The sequence below is a fragment of the Phyllobates terribilis genome, unplaced genomic scaffold (assembly GCF_046119375.1).
Source record: "Phyllobates terribilis strain yellow unplaced genomic scaffold, ASM4611937v1 Scaffold_10__3_contigs__length_209671492, whole genome shotgun sequence".
Classification (NCBI taxonomy): Eukaryota; Metazoa; Chordata; class Amphibia; order Anura; family Dendrobatidae; genus Phyllobates; species Phyllobates terribilis.
In genome coordinates, this window is record NW_027362770.1 from 17,601,498 (window position 1) to 17,622,292 (window position 20,795).

General features: G+C 43.5%; 1 protein-coding gene across 5 annotated transcripts in view; it reads right to left on the reverse strand.

The window, feature by feature from the left end:
- Nucleotides 1-20,795, reverse strand: part of DOCK2 (dedicator of cytokinesis 2) — a 1,661,574-nt gene that overhangs the window by 441,947 nt on the left and 1,198,832 nt on the right. For all 5 annotated transcript variants that reach the window (XM_073649510.1, XM_073649507.1, XM_073649509.1 and 2 more), the window contains one exon: nt 3,331-3,421. In XM_073649510.1, the coding sequence (XP_073505611.1) occupies nt 3,331-3,421 (91 nt within the window). The remainder of the gene's footprint in view (nt 1-3,330; nt 3,422-20,795) is intronic.

Consider the following 20,795-nt stretch of genomic DNA (forward strand, 5'->3'; position numbering starts at 1 on the left):
TTTCCATCTTGTGTTTTGCGGTCAAGTGACCATCTGCCTTTATATTCCAGCTCCGCCTTTTTGGCTGTGCTGGACTTCAGTGTTGTTTGACTGTTTTGTTAGCCAGGTGCTTCTGTGCCTATCTCTGTTAGTTCGCTTGGTCCTTCTGGGACATCTAGTACCTTTTTATCAGTTTATCTTTTTGTGTGCTGCAACAGCTTTCTCTATTCAGGAGGTGTCCCATTTTTGTTCCAGTCCTTAGTTCTTTTAGGGGCCCCTTCCCTTTATTCTATAGGTCTTCATTCAGACTAGCCTAGGACGAAGGCGGGTTCGTTCACTAGGAACAGGCAGCCCGGTACATCGTTGGGATTCAGCTTAGTCTTACTGTAGGGAAAGCTTTCCCCTTCTTTCCTTAGTACTTGTTGCAGATCATAACACATACCTACCTTTTCTCCTGAACTCCTGCAGGCATATTATCTCAGACTTGTAAATCTTCAGGATGTCATGAAACACCATATTGATCAAATATCCCAGAGAAAAATGCAACTTCTTATCTTCAGCGTTGTCAATGCTGAATCCATTTTTGACCCGGCTATCACCGGTCCCAGAGAATTGAAGCTTTACTCCCATAATCCACAGCTTACAGAATCTCCCTCCCGATACCTCCTGGCTATCTCCCAAAAGCAACGACCGGCTTAAGCCACCGAAGTGGCGATGCCAGAAGGCCAAGAGGTGTTCAGTAGACTTTGCACCTTGTCAGTGTAAAGTGTGAGTAAGAAGTAATGTTTCTCCTTGCGGAGAGTGACATGCTAAGCAAGTCAAGGTGAGGAGACTTTTCGAGCCGCAACGCTCCTTAGGGAAATATGCAAATTGTCTCTTTAGAAAGGAATAGAACTAGTACTCTATTGACCCTTTAACGACCATTGTCACATTACTTAGGGCAAAAGCCAAGACCAGAAACTCAATTTGCAGACACTGTGTTTCGGGGTACTGCCCCTTGTCAGTGCAAAGTGTGAGTTCTGGTTTGGCTGGGTAAGAGTCGTGATCAAACCGTGCAGGGATATGGTCTGATCATACCACATCTCCTGGGCAGGGGAGGAAACAAAAGAGAGAATACAGACATTACAGCAGGGGATCACAGCTGATTCTTTTGTGAGTAAATCGTTTCCCTGCCTGTTTTTAAACAATGTTTGCCCCAAAGAAAGAATCAGCTGCGATCCCATGTTGTAATATCGATATACTCTCTTTTGCATCCTCTCCTGCCCAGGAGCTGTGGTATGATCAGACCATGTTTCAGTACAGTGAGACACAGCCATTGCACAGTACCGAGTGGGGGCACATTTATAACATCAGCAAACGAACTTTTTTTTAAACATATCCAATTTGGAAGTTATTAGCATATAGCATTCGATGCGCGGTCCCAATTTGGGTACACCTTGACAGTGGTCGGATGGCTTTTAGGCTTTTTTTAAATCTAAAACGGTGTTTATTAAGTACTAAGTGTTATTTATATGAACTATTGCTTTTATTTACTTACAGCAGGGTGTAGGTTCATTTTGTTTCTGTCTTAGGTTTTGCCTGTTTAATGGCCAATGTGAACATGCCCTTATTTTGCATGCATATGAACTTATACTCCAGTTAATTTTTTTTCGGTTAAGTTTCAGGTTTCTGTACTTAGTGCAGGTAAGAGTGTGGACTCTCTTTCTTTCAGCTGCTCATTACGTTTATATAGCATACCATTTGCTGTGTTTCCATATTCGGGACCAGATCCTGCTCGTTCCTTATTCACAATGACATCACATGGTAAGATTTTTTGATCAAAAATTGTGTTTACTAAGTACAGTATGCTATTGATATGCACTATTGCTTTAACTTATTTACTTACAGCAGGGTATATGTTCATTTTGTTTCTTTCTTAAGTTTTGTTTTTGTTTTCATTTTTTCTTGTAGGTATGCTGAGTTTTATGTGCAGATTTTTACGACAGAATTGCATCAGATGTTGAAAATCTTCGTTCGGTACAAGTGTACGGAGCAGCCATGCCCACTAGCTCTGGCAGGGAGTATGTATAACTCATACATACCCTCTGGTCCCGGCTCAGAAACCGGTGAATCCCCCCAGCCCACAGTGCACGCTCTGGGAACACACAGAGTATCTGCAGACTTATCATTTTGGACTGGACAACTCCTTTAATAGTTTTCTCTGTTTCCAATTCACACCAAATAATTTCCAGGTTATTATGGTAATATGGTTCCTGTGTCATTTTTTATATGTATATAATAAAATGTACTTTATGTAAAAAAAATCACACTTTTTCTTCATTTTTTTATGAAGGGATTTTTTTTAAATACTTTTTAATTTTAATTTCTTAAAGATGTTTTAAATATATACAGTATATATTTTTATGCATTATAAGTCTATATTCACTAAATAGTGGTTACGTAGCCAGCAAAAAAAAAGAGACAGAATTAATTATAAACCGCTCTTGTCTTCTTCCCAGGCTTCCTGGCTATGTCTGACAGAAGGATACCCTACCTGATCCTGCAAGACTGAAGTAACACAAACTTTAATCCTAAATCGTAAATGTACAACAGTGTAAGATTAAATCACTATGGGCCAGATTAATTAGGATTGGCGTTCTTCACACCAGTCTTGGTGACGAGAAGGGCTGGAGTCAGACGCTTCTGACTCATGAAGAGATATAAGTCTCTTCATGACTTAGGACCCCCGGACGAGTGACGTACACCTATGTGTACACCTTGCCACAAATCCTACTCCAGCCACTATTGGAATAAGATTTGTGGTGTAGCAAACACCACTGCTCGTCATGAATTTGATGAGTGGTATACACCACACCCCTGTCCTGTCCCCCTAGCTCCATCCAATTTGTAGGAGCTGGAAGAAACATTGAGTGAAAATGCCTAAAATCTCAACAGTTTGTGGCAACTCTGAATTGCGCTTCACTTTTGCAAATTTTCAAAGCTTTTACACAATAATTCTGGCATGAAAGCTTTGATGAATCAGGCCCCATGTATTAATAATGATAGGTTGCTATCAAGTTTACCACTGGACATTACCATTCACTTCTCAAAGGGAAACACACCCAACTGATAGCTCACAATTGTTATATTATGGGCATTGTAATAATTTTCAACAAAATGACGTCAGGAGATCATAGTAGAATTATTTCACATAACCGAAAATAGCGACGGATCTTATGTACCCATTAGTATGATGAACTTGGTTTACTGTGTAATTAACTATTAAAAGTTTATCATGACTGACTGTCAATGTTTTACAAACAAGGATCTGTGTTATAAATAAAATATTGTAATTTTGTAACAAATATTCACCTTTAAGAGCCTTGTGTGGAGTAGAAGAGTATATGCAGCCTCAGTGTAGTTCTCACATTCCAAGTGGAGGTCTCTAAGCTTGTATAGGTATCTTGAAACATAAATTGGAAATATGTATAGTGAGAAAAATATACATAATATCTGTAAACCTGGTCTTTATACAGATGTCACAATCAATAAATGTTTCATAACAATTCACACTGCAAAATAATGTAGTCACTTTGTTGCTTATATTACTGACATCATTTCATTTTGTTATAATTCTTCAAAACAAATTCTTCCATGTTTTCTTTCTTAGTAGGTTTTGCACACATTACTATAAAGAATAACCTCGGCACTCAGATATGAAAAATGAATGTAGAATTTATTACAGTCCAAACAAAAACTGACGTTTCGGCCTGAATAGACGGCCTTCATCAGTGTGGTCTAAAACCAAGAACAAAATAATATTCAAATTACAGAGCACAGAAATTGGAATACAAACAATAAAGCATAATGTATTAAAATCAGTGTCACACATGGAATGTATTTAATTCATATGGTAGAAATTACTTCAGTGAAGAAGACCTACCAGACTGTTTGGAGTCAGGTGTCTAGGGAGAGTGGGCGAAGGGCCTCTGGGAATGTGTGTCAATCCTGTGAAAGCACGTGGATTATTAAATCAGGTGCCAAATACCCACAGTAAGCATAAATCTGTCAGATAATCCTGTTGGAGCATACCTGTTTGTCTGTAGTAGAGGTCCTAATGTCTGAACGCGGTATCCACCGCTGGTTCAATGTGGTGACCATGTGTAGCGTCTCTCTGCGCTTTTTATGTGCACAAGGGGAGGGGCTGGTTGGTGCCTGGGCCAATCACAGGTGTTGGGTGTCAGGCCAGGAGGTGGTGGGACGCAGCGCTGCCTGTCAGGAAGGCAGCGTGCGTTCCATTGTGCAGATGGGACGTCACCGGATGTGACGCATGCGAAGCAGGAAGTCTTGTGCGTTCCACAGTCCAGGAAGTGTGTCCTTTCTAATAGAGATGTGCGTTCCACAGACGGAGGGGGCGGATTCTGTTATTGCAATGGTCAACCCACGTACCACAGTCATGGAAGTGCATGATAGTGAATAGGATTGTGCGTCCAGGGCTACAAAGTAGATTCCTGTGCAGTAGCAGCGTGATATGTCCATAGTCAATGTCCCACATATCAGGGCATAATTAGATATTTCATCTGCAATACAAAATTAATCATTAGGACCAGTCTTTTCCATAGAGTAATGGTGTAACGACAACTTATGTTAGCATAAATTAGCATATAAATGAACTTCATCATATTATGCAAAACAACCATGGAATCGGGCACTTGACCCCATGAGGGCAGGTGACAATTAAATAAAAGAGATCAGATCATAGTCCCTATTGAGACCCTTGGGGGCAAGGGACTGTAGTTCGTGTATCCAGTACGCCTCCCTTCGTTTCAGGAGGCATACACGGTCGCTACCCCTCCGTGGTGGTAATACCTGTTCCAAGACTTGAAATTTTAATTGGGAAATCTGATGTCCTGCTGTGTTGAAATGGAAGGGAATGGGCAATAATAAATTTTTGCAACGTATGGTAGATTTATGCTTGGAAATCCTGTCCCTAATGGGTTGGGTGGTCTCACCGATGTATATCAAGCCACAAGGGCATTTAATCAAATAGACTACAAAAGATGTGTCACAGATAAAGAAATTTTGGATTTTGTATCTCTTCCCAGATTGTGGATGATGGATTATATCCCCTTGTAGAACATTATTGCATTGCCTACATTGTAGGCAGGGGAATGTCCCTGTTTTGGGATTCTGTAAAAATCTCTGTCTCGGACCAGGGTTTGTACTACCTATGTCTGCTCGTATTAGGGAATCCCTAAGACGTGAAAGATTTATATACATCCATACCTCAAGAACGAGGCATTGCTATGGTCCAACAGCTACTGTCACACTCTGAAACAGATCCCAAGATTTTGAGCCTCTGTCTAGACCTCTTAACTATGGTCCTCACTAAAAATTTCTTTCTGTTCCAAGACACATATTACCTCCAAGTAAAAGGGACTGCCATGGGATCCAATGTGGCCCCCACATACGCAAACTGCTATATGGCAGCTTTTGAAAGTGATGTCGTCTACTCTCATCCATGGTTTCAGAGATATTCCATCATGTGGAAAAGATTCATTGACGACATCTTTTGCATATAGGCAGGTCCACAAGACTTCCTAGTAGAATTTTTCTCCAGCTTAAATATAGCATGGCCCAGTCTTAACTTTACCATGACCAATGACATTCATCAAGCTAGCTTTCTTGATACTATGGTGATGAAAGATCAATATGGCACCCTTTCCACAGACCTGTTCTCCAAACCCACCGACCGCAACAGTCTGTTGCACTTCACTAGCAACCACCCTAGAGCCATGAAGAGTTCCATCCCCAAGTCCCAATTTAAAAGAGTGGACAGAATAGTAACCAATGAACAGTTAAAGCAAGTTAGGTTTCAGGAGATGAGAGAAAGGTTTTTGGAGAGAGGCTACCCCCCCATCTATCCTTGACCAGCAACAAATAGAGCCCGGTGACCAGCGGATGTCTACCAAGGATCGCATTCCTTTTGTACATACGTTCCACCCATACGCGTACATACTCCATAAAGAAACACGGAAACACTGGAATATACTGGGAACAGGCTATCCAGATATCTCTTCCTTTCAAATACCTTTTTTACCCTGTTTCAAGCGACCATCCAATCTTAGGGATTCCCTAATACGAGCAGACATAGGTAGTACAAACCCAGGTCCGAGACAGAGATTTTTACTGAATCCCAAAACAGGGACATTCCCCTGCCTACAATGTAGGCAATGCAATAATGTTCTACGAGGGGATATAATCCATCATCCACAATCCAGGAAGAGATACAAAATACGAAATTTCTTTACCTGTGACACATCTTTTGTAGTCTATTTGATTAAATGCCCTTGTGGCTTGATATACATCGGTGAGACCACCCAACCCATTAGGGACAGTATTTCCAAGCATAAATCTACCATACGTTGCAAAAATTTATTATTGCCCATTCCCTTCCATTTCAACACAGCAGGACATCAGATTTCAAAATTAAAATTTCAAGTCTTGAAACAGGTATTACCACCACGGAGGGGTGGCGACCGTGTATGCCTCCTGAAACGAAGGGAGGCATACTGGATACACGAACTACAGTCCCTTGACCCCAAGGGTCTCAATAGGGACTATGATCTGATCTCTTTAATTTAATTGTCACCTGCCTTCATGGGGTCAAGTGCCCGATTCCATGGTTGTTTTGCATAATATGATGAAGTTCATTTATATGCTAATTTATGCTAACATAAGTTGTCGTTACACCATTACTCTATGGAAAAGACTGGTCCTAATGATTGATTTTGTATTGCAGATGAAATATCTAATTACGCCCTGATATGTGGGACATTGACTATGGACATATCACGCTGCTACTGCACAGGAATCTACTTTGTAGCCCTGGACGCACAATCCTATTCACTATCATGCACTTCCATGACTGTGGTACGTGGGTTGACCATTGCAATAACAGAATCCGCCCCCTCCGTCTGTGGAACGCACATCTCTATTAGAAAGGACACACTTCCTGGACTGTGGAACGCACAAGACTTCCTGCTTCACGCGCGTCACATCCGGTGACGTCCCATCTGCACAATGGAACGCACGCTGCCTTCCTGACAGGCAGCGCTGCGTCCCACCACCTCCTGGCCTGACACCCAACACCTGTGATTGGCCCAGGCACCAACCAGCCCCTCCCCTTGTGCACATAAAAAGTGCAGAGAGACGCTACACATGGTCACCACATTGAACCAGCGGTGGATACCGCGTTCAGACATTAGGACCTCTACTACAGACAAACAGGTATGCTCCAACAGGATTATCTGACAGATTTATGCTTACTGTGGGTATTTGGCACCTGATTTAATAATCCACGTGCTTTCACAGGATTGACACACATTCCCAGAGGCCCTTCGCCCACTCTCCCTAGACACCTGACTCCAAACAGTCTGGTAGGTCTTCTTCACTGAAGTCATTTCTACCATATGAATTAAATACATTCCATGTGTGACACTGATTTTAATACATTATGCTTTATTGTTTGTATTCCAATTTCTGTGCTCTGTAATTTGAATATTATTTTGTTCTTGGTTTTAGACCACACTGATGAAGGCCGTCTATTCAGGCCGAAACGTCAGTTTTTGTTTGGACTGTAATAAATTCTACATTCATTTTTCGTATCTGAGTGCCGAGGTTATTCTTTATATGCTTGGTTTTGGACCCTACTCGTGCACCTGTACAGTAGTGCGGCAATTCCCTTTTTGATTGCACACATTACTGACAGTAATGCATCATTTTAAAATGCAGGTTGTATAAAAACACAAGACATAAATAAAATCCTAAAACCTACCTATTTATTTTCAGAACAATTCTATATTCTAAAAACAAAATACTGCGGAAATCTTTATTTTAAATAAAGAAAAAAATATTCTCATTTCAAACAGACACATTTACATTAACAGCTAAGGAGTCATGTAGCTGAGTATAAAAATCTGATTTGTGCGATCTGGTTTGTCTTCAGACAGCACCCAAACAGCACATTGTCTCTATTCAATAGGACTTTTCAGATGACAGTTTTTTCTCTCAGTCCATTTGAAAAAAACAAATCACAACAAGAACAATTTTCTTCCGAATCTAGGATGAGATCACCCATTCAAGTTCATGGATGTGTAAAAAAATGTGAACACAGGTACATTTCTATTATTAACATTGGAAAATTTATTTCATCATGTACATTTTTTTAAAGGGAACCTGACAGCTGATTCACAGGCAGCATGAAATAGGCACTGACTGTATGATTTCAGCCTTATAAATGTTTAACTCTGAAAGAAAAACATATTTTTCTCTTCTTTTTCACAGTCCACACTATATACTATATACACAGAACTATCTAAAATATAACCAAGGATGAGTCCTTCTGTTCAAAGCCTCTATAGACGGAGCATGTTCAATGTGGTGCTATGATGACAATATGTCCAGGACAAGAGAGAGCGAAAGAAAGAGAAAGAGCGAGACAAATTCGTGAGTACACCCCCATATTATCAGTACACTATATATACAGCGCTCAGCGTAAGTGGGTACACCCCCCTGTATTCACAGTACATTATACATACAGCGCTCAGCCTAGGTGAGTACAGCCCCCTGTATTCTCAGCACGTTATACATAAAGCGCTCAGCGTAGGTGAGTACAGCCCCCTGTATTCTCAGCACGTTATACATACTGCGCTCAGCCTAGGTGAGTACAGCCCCCTGTATTCTCAGTACATTATACATACAGCGCTCAGCCTAGGTGAGTACAGCCCCCTGTATTCTCAGTACGTTATACATACAGCGCTCAGTGTAAGTGAGTACAGCCCCCCTGTATTCTCAGTACATTATACATACTGCGCTCAGCGTGAGTACAGCCCCCCTGTATTCTCAGTACGTTATACATACTGCGCTCAGCGTAGGTGAGTACAGCCCCCTGTATTCTCAGTACGTTATACATACAGCGCTCAGCGTAGGGGAGTACAGCCCCCTGTATTCTCAGTACGTTATACATACAGCACTCAGCCTAGGTGAGTACACCCCCCTGTATTCACAGTACATTATACATACAGCGCTCAGCCTAGGTGAGTACAGCCCCCCTGTATTCTCAGTACGTTATACATACAGCGCTCAGTGTAAGTGAGTACAGCCCCCCTGTATTCTCAGTTCATTATACATACTGCGCTCAGCGTAAGTGAGTACAGCCCCCCTGTATTCTCAGTACATTATACATACTGCGCTCAGCGTAGGTGAGTACAGCCCCCTGTATTCTCAGTACGTTATACATACAGCGCTCAGCGTAGGGGAGTACAGCCCCCTGTATTCTCAGTACGTTATACATACAGCACTCAGCCTAGGTGAGTACACCCCCTGTATTCTCAGTACGTTATATATACTGCGCTCAGCGTAGGTGAGTACAGCCCCCTGTATTCTCAATACGTTATATATACTGCGCTCAGCGTAGGTGAGTACAGCCCCCTGTATTCTCAGTACATTATACATACTGCGCTCAGCGTAGGTGAGTACACCCCCTGTATTCTCAGTACATTATATACACTGCGCTCAGCGTAGGTGAGTACACCCCCTGTATTCTCAGTACGTTATACATATAGCGCTCTGCCTAGGTGAGTACACCCCCCTGTATTTTCAGCACGTTATATATACAGCGCTCTGCATAAGTGAGTACACCCCCTGTATTCTCAGCAAGTTATACATACAGCGCTCTGCATAAGTGAGTATACCCCCTGTATTCTCAGTATGTTATATATACTGCGCTCATCCTAGGTGAGTACAGCCCCCTGTATTCTCAGTACATTATATATACTGCGCTCAGCGTAGTTGAGTACAGCCCCCCTGTATTCTCAGTACATTATATATACAGTGCTCAGCATAGGGGAGTACAGCCCTCTGTATTCTCAGTACGTTATATATACTGCGCTCAGCCTAGGTGAGTATAGCCCCCTGTATTCTCTGTACGTTATACATACAGCGCTCAGCGTAGGTGAGTACAGCCCCCTGTATTCTCAGTACGTTATATATACTGCGCTCAGCGTAGGTGAGTACAGCCCCCTGTATTCTCAGCACGTTATACATACAGCACTCAGCGTAGGTGAGTACAGCCCCCCTGTATTCTCAGTACGTTATACATACTGCGCTCAGCCTAGGTGAGTACAGCCCCCTGTATTCTCAGTACGTTATATATACTGCGCTCAGCCTAGGTGAGTACAGCCCCCTGTATTCTCAGCACGTTATATATACTGCGCTCAGCGTAGGTGAGTACAGCCCCCTGTATTCTCAGCACGTTATACATACTGCGCTCAGCGTAGGTGAGTACTGCCCCCTGTATTCTCAGTACGTTATAGACACTGCGCTCAGCCTAGGTGAGTACAGCCCCCTGTATTCTCAGTACGTTATACATACAGCGCTCAGCCTAGGTGAGTACAGCCCCCTGTATTCTCAGTACGTTATATATACTGCGCTCAGCGTAGGTGAGTACAGCCCCCCTGTATTCTCAGTACATTATACATACAGCGCTCTGCATAAGTGAGTACACCCCCTGTATTCTCAGTACATTATATATACAGCGCTCTGCATAAGTGAATACACCCCCTGTATTCTCAGCAAGTTATACATACAGCGCTCTGCATAAGTGAGTACACCCCCTGTATTCTCAGTACGTTATATATACTGCGCTCAGCCTAGGTGAGTATAGCCCCCTGTATTCTCAGTACGTTATACATACAGCGCTCAGCCTAGGTGAGTACAGCCCCCTGTATTCTCAGCACGTTATATATACTGCGCTCAGCGTAGGTGAGTACAGCCCCCTGTATTCTCAGCACGTTATATATACTGCGCTCAGCGTAGGTGAGTACACCCCCTGTATTCTCAGTACATTATACATACAGCGCTCTGCATAAGTGAGTACACCCCCTGTATTCTCAGTATGTTATACATACAGCGCTCAACGTAGGTGAGTACACCCCCTGTATTCTCAGCACGTTATATATACTGCGCTCAGCCTAGGTGAGTACAGCCCCCTGTATTCTCAATACATTATATATACAGCGCTCAGCGTAGGTGAGTACAGCCCCCTGTATTCTCAGCACGTTATACATACTGCGCTCAGCCTAGGTGAGTACAGCCCCCTGTATTCTCAGTACGTTATATATACTGCGCTCAGCGTAGGTGAGTACACCCCCTTGTATTCTCAGTACGTTATATATACTGTGCTCAGCGTAGGTGAGTACACCCCCTGTATTCTCAGTACATTATACATACAGCGCTCTGCATAAGTGAGTACACCCCCTGTATTCTCAGCAAGTTATACAAACAGCGCTCTGCATAAGTGAGTACACCCCCTGTATTCTCAGTACGTTATATATACTGCGCTCAGCCTAGGTGAGTACAGCCCCCTGTATTCTCAGTACGTTATATATACTGCACTCAGCGTAGGTGAGTACAGCCCCCTGTATTCTCAGTAGGTTATATATACTGCGCTCAGCCTAGGTGAGTACAGCCCCCTGTATTCTCAGTACGTTATATATACTGCGCTCAGCGTAGGTGAGTACAGCCCCCTGTATTCTCAGTACATTATACATACAGCGCTCTGCATAAGTGAGTACACCCCCTGTATTCTCAGCAAGTTATACATACAGCGCTCAGCATAAGTGAGCACACCCCCTGCTTTTTCAGTACGTTATACATACAGCTCTCAACATAAGTGAGTACACCCCCCTGCATTTGCAGCCAATTTTTCTTCAAGTGCCTACTTATTATGCATCTTGAAACAGCCACACCGCTAGTTTTCAGAGAGTCCTGAATTTCAGCTGATGTTATTTGTGGGATTTTCTTTGCATCCCAAACAATTTTCCTAACAGTTGTGGCCGAAATTTTTGTTGGTCTACCTGACCGTGGTTTAGTTTTTACAGAGCCCTTGATATTCCATTTGTTAGGCTAAGGCTGCTTGCCCACTATAAGCTTTTCAAGCGTTTTTGCTGAGGAATTTCCACAGTGAAAATGCTTAAAAACCGCTTAGTAATACGTGCCCCATGGTCCCCAATGATAATCCGCATCTGCTGTGCACATGCTGCAGAAATTTCTGCTGTGGATTATCAATTGCGGAAAAATACACAGCATGTCCATTAATTTTGTGGACACGCAGCATAATTGCCGAAATTGTCTTGCATTGAAACGCATATTATCCGTGTCAGTACATGTGCACACATGGATAATATGCATTTCTATGTGCGGATTGTACCCGCGTTTGGAGAAGATGAGGCTCTCCTCCAGACCCAGGTACCATAGAACCTGTAAAAAAAAGTTAATTTAAAATAAAAAATAAAGATTATACTTACCTTCCGATGGCCCCGGTGTTTTCTCCGCTATGTCCGGTCTGTTGTATCGATCGCGGTGGTGGGAAAGGACCTGCCATGACGTCATTTATTCATGTGACAGGTCACGCGACCGCTGACGTCGGCGGTCGCGTGACCTGTCACATGACTCAGTGATGTCACCGCAGGTCCTTTCCCACCATCGTGACCAATACAACAGACCAGACGGAGCGGAGAAAATACCGGGGGCCATCGGAAGGTCAGTATAATCTTTATTTTTTATTTTTTACCATTTTTGTTCTTTTTTTTTAACTATTGCTTGGTCACACTATATATATCTATGCCGGTTGCATGGATTAATATAGTGTGACCAAGTTGTCAAGCACTTTTCCAAGTGATGCTATAATCGCTTGGAAAAGCGCTTGATAACCCGCATACAGAAATGCATGCAAAAACGCTTGACAAACGCTTCTACCTGGCAGGAAAAACGTATGTAAAATCTGCATGCGTTTTTCCTGCCAGGGAGATGCGGAAAAAATATGCACCATTTCTGCATTGTGGGCACTTAGCCTAAGTGCCCACGATGCAGAAATGAAGCAGAAATTTTCCTGAGTGTTTCTGCATCTCCTTGGCAGAAAAACGCATGGGGATTTTACTAGCGTTTTTGACACTTTTTGACGCGTTTTTTTGCATTGTATGGGCAAATCCCCATGCAGCAACGCACAAAAAATGGTCATGTCTGAATTTTTTCTGCAACTAAAATCCATGCATGTGCACAGAACTTGCAAAATGTCATAGGAAGTCATGGGATAAGGTATGCAATGCGTTTCTGGTGTTTCCTCGCTGCAAATCCACACCAAAAAATGCACCAAAAATGCATCATGGGCACACAGTCTTAATCACAGTTTGAATGCTACTGACTGGCATAATCAATTCCTTGGATATCTTTTGTATCCCTTTCCTGTGTTATACAGTTCAACTACCTTTTCCCGTAGATCCGTTGACAATTCTTTTGCTTTCCCCATTACTCACAATCCAGAAGCATCAGTGGCTGGATGAAAGATGCAAGAGTCTGTCTGGATCCCGGAAACTCACTCAGCTTCTATGCACATACACTGATTACAAGCAAACAGGTCACAGGTGAGGATGTTACCTTTAGTAGCCATTTAAACCCATTTTTGTCAAATTCTGTGCATGTTATCAGCCCAAAATCACCAGGGTATGTGAACTTTTGATCAGGGTCATTTGGATGTTTTTGGTTGTCATTAAGATTTAAAAAGAGAAAACACAGTAGTTTGACAATAAATGGCTTCACCCAACCAATAACCATGAGTGGAGAAAAAGTTTTTTTGTTATCATTTATATGCTCTGAAACAAGACCAAGAAAGGAAAAATTTGGCCGGGGTATGTAAACTTTTGCGCACAACTGTATATATATAAAGCGCTCAGCGTAAATGAGTACACCCCCCTGTATTCTCAGTACGTTATATACACAGCGCTCAGCGTAAGTGAGTACACCCCCCTGTATTCTCAGTACGTTATATATACAGCCTTCAGCGTAAGTGAGTACACCCCCCTGTATTCTCAGTACGTTATATAGCCCCCCCGTATTCTCAGTACGTTATATATGCAGCACTTAGCGTAAGTGAGTACACCTTCCTGTATTTTCAGTATGTTATATACACAGCGCTCAGCGTAAGTGAGTACACCCCCTGTATTCTCAGTACACTATACATACAGCGCTCAGCGTGAGTACACCCTGTATTCTCAGAATGTTATACATACAGCTCTCAGCCTAAGTGAGTACACCCCCCTGTATTCTCAGTATGTTATACATACACCGCTCAGCGCGAGTACACCCCCCTGTATTCTCAGTATGATATATATAAAGCACTCAGCGTAAAAGAGTACACCCCCTTGTATGCTCAGTACGCTATATACACAGCACACAGTGTAAGTGAGTACACCCCCTGTATTATCAGTACGTTATACATACAGCGCTCAGCCTAAGTGAGTACACCCCCCTGTATTCTCAGTACGTTATACATACAGCCCTCAGCGTAAGTGAGTACACCTTCCTGTATTCTCAGTACGTTATATAGACAGCATTCAGCCTAAGTGAGTACACCTTCCTGTATTCTCAGTACTTTATACATACAGCCCTCAGCGTAAGTGAGTACACCACCCTGTACACGTTATATACTCAGCGTAAATGAGTACATCCCTCTGTATTCTCAGTATGTTATATATACAGTGCTCAGCATGAGTACACCTCCCTGTATTCTCATTTTGTTATACATACCATGCTCAGCGTAAGTGAGTACACCCCCATGTACTCTCAGTTCGCTATACACACAGCGCTCAGCGTAAGTGCACCCCTGTATTCTCAGTACGTTATACATACAGCGCTCAGCGTAGGTGAGTACAGCCCCCTGTATTCTCAGTACGTTATATATACTGCGCTCAGCGTAGGTGAGTACAGCCCCCTGTATTCTCAGTACATTATACATGCAGCGCTCAGCGTGAGTACATCCCCTGTATTCTCAGTACGTTATACATACAGTGCTCAGCCTAGGTGAGTACAGCCCCCTGTATTCTCAGTACGTTATATATACTGCACTCTGCGTAGGTGAGTACAGCCCCCTGTATTCTCAGTACGTTATATATACAGCACTCAGCGTAGGTGAGTACAGCCCCCTGTATTCTCAGTACGTTATATATACTGCGCTCAGCGTAGGTGAGTACAGCCCCCTGTATTCTCAGTACGTTATATATACTGCGCTCAGCGTAGGTGAGTACAGCCCCCTGTATTCTCAGCACGTTATACATACAGCGCTCAGCGTAGGTGAGTACAGCCCCCTGTAATCTCAGTACATTATACATGCAACGCTCAGCGTGAGTACAGCCCCCTGTATTCTCAGCACGTTATACATACAGCGCTCAGCGTAGGTGAGTACAGCCCCCTGTATTCTCAGTACGTTATATATACTGCGCTCAGTGTAGGTGAGTACACCCCCTGTATTCTCAGTACGTTATATATACAGCTCTCAGCGTAGGTGAGTACAGCTTCCTGTATTCTCAGTACATTATACATACAGCGCTCAGCGTAGGTGAGTACACCCCCCTGTATTCTCAGTACGTTATATATACTGCGCTCAGCCTAGGTGAGTACAGCCCCCTGTATTCTCAGTACATTATACATGCAGCGCTCAGCGTGAGTACACACCCCTGTATTCTCAGTACCTCTTATATATGCTGGACGCGTCCTTCTGTCCGAAGCTGAGATGGGTGGCGCCTGCGCAGTGAGGCGCCGGAGTCAGCACGTGTGCATACCACACTATGGCACCATTTATTGAACACACTGTAAATGCAAATTCGCAGACAATGTTTTTAAAAAACGGCACAGGATTGCGCGGTGTGCGCACGTACTGACTCCGGCGCAATTGATAAAATTAAAAATATATCAATAAAAATGCTCGCCACCCAGGCGTAGAACGGGTTCAATAGCTAGTATTATATACACATAACTACACAATATATTCACATACCATCATACTTTATACTACTTACACAGGTCAATACTATATACTTTATTATTCTTTTTACATCTTAAAAGATACACTGAGGCTGCTGTATATACATCACATAGGAGACACTGAGGCTGCATTATATACATCACATAAGAGACACTGAGGCTGATGTATATAAATCAGATAAGATACATTGAGTCTGCTGTACATACATCACTTAGAAGACACTGGGACTGCTGTATATACACTGCTAAAAAAAATAAAGGGAACACTCAAATAACACATCCTAGATCTGAATGAATGAAATATTCTCATTGAATACTTTGTTCTGTACAAAACTGAATGTGCTGACAAAAAAATCACACAAAAATCATCAATGGAAATCACATTTATTAACCAATGGAGACCTGGATTTGGAGTCACCCCCAAAATTAAAGTGGAAAAACACACTACGGGCTGATCCAACTTTGATGTAATGTCCTTAAAAGGTCAAAATGAGTCTCAGTATTGTGTGTGGCCTCCATGTGCCTGTATGACCTCCCTACAATGCCTGGGCATGCTCCTGATGAGGTTGCGGATGGTCTCCTGTGGGATCTCCTCCCAGACCTGGACTAAAGCATCCGCCAACTCCTGGACAGTCTGTGGTGCAACGTGACATTGGTGGATGGAGTGAAACATGATGTCCCAGATGTGCTCAATCGGATTCAGGTCTGGGGAACGGGCAAGCCAGTCCATAGCTTCAATGCCTTCATCTTGCAGGAACTACTGACACACTCCAGCCACATGAGGTCTGGCATTGTCCTGCATTAGGAGGAACCCAGGGTCAACCGCACCAGCATATGGTCTCTCAAGGGGTCTGAGGATCTCATCTCGGTACCTAATGGCAGTCAGGCTACCTCTGGCGAGAACATGGAGGGCTGTAGCAATCTTTGTAGTGGCATTACTGTGATTGGCTGTCTGTATGACTTCATCAGGGATTATAAAAGAACAGGCGCCGCCTAGCTTGGCACACTGATGCCATTGCACAGCTCTGTGACAGTTCATATTGGAGGGAGAGAGTGCTTGTCCAGGCGTGTGTGCACACAGTATAAAGTGTGAGTCCTGTACTATCAGCGTCGGACTGGATTGTCTTGGGCCCACAAGAGAAAATCGTTCTTGGGGCCCAACATGCAGTTATGTAAAATTACCACATAGGATAGATCCTATATACTACACCACACAGGAGGGCTGACAGATCCTCTATATACTACACCACACAGGAGAGATGACAGATCCTCTATATACTACACCACACAGGAGAGCTGACAGATTCTCCATATACTACACCACACAGGAGAGCTGACAGATCCTCTGTATACTACACCACACAGGAGAGCTGACAGATCCTCTATATACTACACCACACAGGAGAGCTGACAGATCCTCTATATACTACACCACACAGGAGAGCTGACAGATCCTCTATATACTACACCACAGAGGAGAGCCGACAGATCCTGTATATACTACACCACACAGGAGAGCTGAGAGATCCTCTGTATACTACACCACACAGGAGAGCTGACAGATCCTCTATATACTACACCACACAGGAGAGCTGACAGATCCTCTATATACTACACCACACAGGAGAGCTGACAGATCCTCTATATACTACACCACACAGGAGAGCTGACAGATCCTCTATATAATACACCACACAGGAGAGCTGACAGAACCTCTATATACTACACCACACAGGAGAGCCGACACATCATCTATATACTACACCACACAGGAGAGCCGACAGATTCTCCATATACTACACCACACAGGAGAGCTGACACATCCTCTATATACTACACCACATAGGAGAGCTGACAGATCCTCTATATACTACACCACACGGGAGAGCAGACAGATCCTCTATATACTACACCACACAGGAGAGCTGACAGATACTCTATATACTACACCACACGGGAGAGCAGACAGATCCTCTGTATACTACACCACACAGGAGAGCTGACAGATCCTCTATATACTACACCACACAGGAGAGCCGACAGATCCTCTATATACTACACCACACAGGAGAGCTGACAGATCCTCTATATACTACACCACACAGGAGAGCTGACAGATCCTCTACATACTACACCACACAGGAGAGCCGACAGATCCTCTATATACTACACCACATAGGAGAGCTGACAGATCCTCTATATACTATACCACACAGGAGAGCTGACAGATCCTGTATATACTACACCACATGGGAGAGCTGACAGATCCTCTATATACTACACCACACAGGAGAGCTGACAGATCCTCTAAATACTACACCACACAGGAGAGCTGACACATCCTCTATATACTACACCACACAGGAGAGCTGACAGATCCTCTATGAACTACACCATACAGGAGAGCTGACAGATACTCTGTAACCTACATCACACAGGAGAACTGACAGATCCTCTATATACTACACCACACAGGAGGGCTGACAGATCCTCTATATACTACACCACACAGGAGAGCAGACAGATCCTCTGTATATTACACCACACAGGAGAGCTGACAGATCCTCTATATACTACACCACACAGGAGAGCCGACAGATCCTCTATATACTACACCACACAGGAGAGCTGACAGATCCTCTATATACTACACCACTCAGGAAAGCTGACAGATCCACTACATACTACACCACACAGGAGAGCCGACAGATCCTCTATATACTACACCACACAGGAGAGCTGACAGATCCTCTATATACTACACCACACAGGAGAGCTGACAGATCCTGTATATACTACACCACATGGGAAAGCTGACAGATCCTCTATATACTACACCACACAGGACAGATCCTCTATATACTACACCACACAGGAGAGCTGACAGATCCTCTATATACTACACCACACAGGAGAGCTGACAGATCCTCTACATACTACACCACACAGGAGAGCTGACAGATCCTCTATATACTACACCACACAGGAGAGCTGACAGATCCTCTATATACTGCACCACACAGGAGAGCTGACAGATCCTCTATGAAATACACCACACAGGAGAGCTGACAGATACTCTGTAACCTACATCACACAGGAGAACTGACAGATCCTCTATATACTACATCACACAGGAGAGCTGACAGATCCTCTATATACTACACCACACAGGAGAACTGACAGATCCTCTATATACTACATCACACAGGAGAGGTGACAGATCCTCTACATACTACACCACACAGGAGGGCTGACATATCCTCTATATACTACACCACACAGGAGAGCTGACAGATCCTCTATATACTACACCACACAGGAGAGCTGACAGATCCTCTATATACTACACCACACAGGAGAGCTGACAGATTCTCCATATACTAAACCACACAGGAGAGCTGACAGATCCTCTATATACTACACCACACAGGAGGGCTGACAGATCCTCTATATACTATACCACACAGGAGAGCCGACAGATCCTCTATATACTACACCACACAGGAGAGCTGACAGATCCTCTACATACTACACCACACAGGAGAGCCGACAGATCCTCTATATACTACACCACATAGGAGAGCTGACAGATCCTCTATATACTATACCACACAGGAGAGCTGACAGATCCTGTATATACTACACCACATGGGAGAGCTGACAGATCCTCTATATACTACACCACACAGGAGAGCTGACAGATCCTCTAAATACTACACCACACAGGAGAGCTGACACATCCTCTATATACTACACCACACAGGAGAGCTGACAGATCCTCTATGAACTACACCATACAGGAGAGCTGACAGATACTCTGTAACCTACATCACACAGGAGAACTGACAGATCCTCTATATACTACACCACACAGGAGGGCTGACAGATCCTCTATATACTACACCACACAGGAGAGCAGACAGATCCTCTGTATATTACACCACACAGGAGAGCTGACAGATCCTCTATATACTACACCACACAGGAGAGCCGACAGATCCTCTATATACTACACCACACAGGAGAGCTGACAGATCCTCTATATACTACACCACTCAGGAAAGCTGACAGATCCACTACATACTACACCACACAGGAGAGCCGACAGATCCTCTATATACTACACCACACAGGAGAGCTGACAGATCCTCTATATACTACACCACACAGGAGAGCTGACAGATCCTGTATATACTACACCACATGGGAAAGCTGACAGATCCTCTATATACTACACCACACAGGACAGATCCTCTATATACTACACCACACAGGAGAGCTGACAGATCCTCTATATACTACACCACACAGGAGAGCTGACAGATCCTCTACATACTACACCACACAGGAGAGCTGACAGATCCTCTATATACTACACCACACAGGAGAGCTGACAGATCCTCTATATACTGCACCACACAGGAGAGCTGACAGATCCTCTATGAAATACACCACACAGGAGAGCTGACAGATACTCTGTAACCTACATCACACAGGAGAACTGACAGATCCTCTATATACTACATCACACAGGAGAGCTGACAGATCCTCTATATACTACACCACACAGGAGAACTGACAGATCCTCTATATACTACATCACACAGGAGAGGTGACAGATCCTCTACATACTACACCACACAGGAGGGCTGACATATCCTCTATATACTACACCACACAGGAGAGCTGACAGATCCTCTATATACTACACCACACAGGAGAGCTGACAGATCCTCTATATACTACACCACACAGGAGAGCTGACAGATTCTCCATATACTAAACCACACAGGAGAGCTGACAGATCCTCTATATACTACACCACACAGGAGGGCTGACAGATCCTCTATATACTATACCACACAGGAGAGCCGACAGATCCTCTATATACTACACCACACAGGAGAGCTGACAGATCCTCTATATACTACACCACACAGGAGAGCTGACAGATCCTC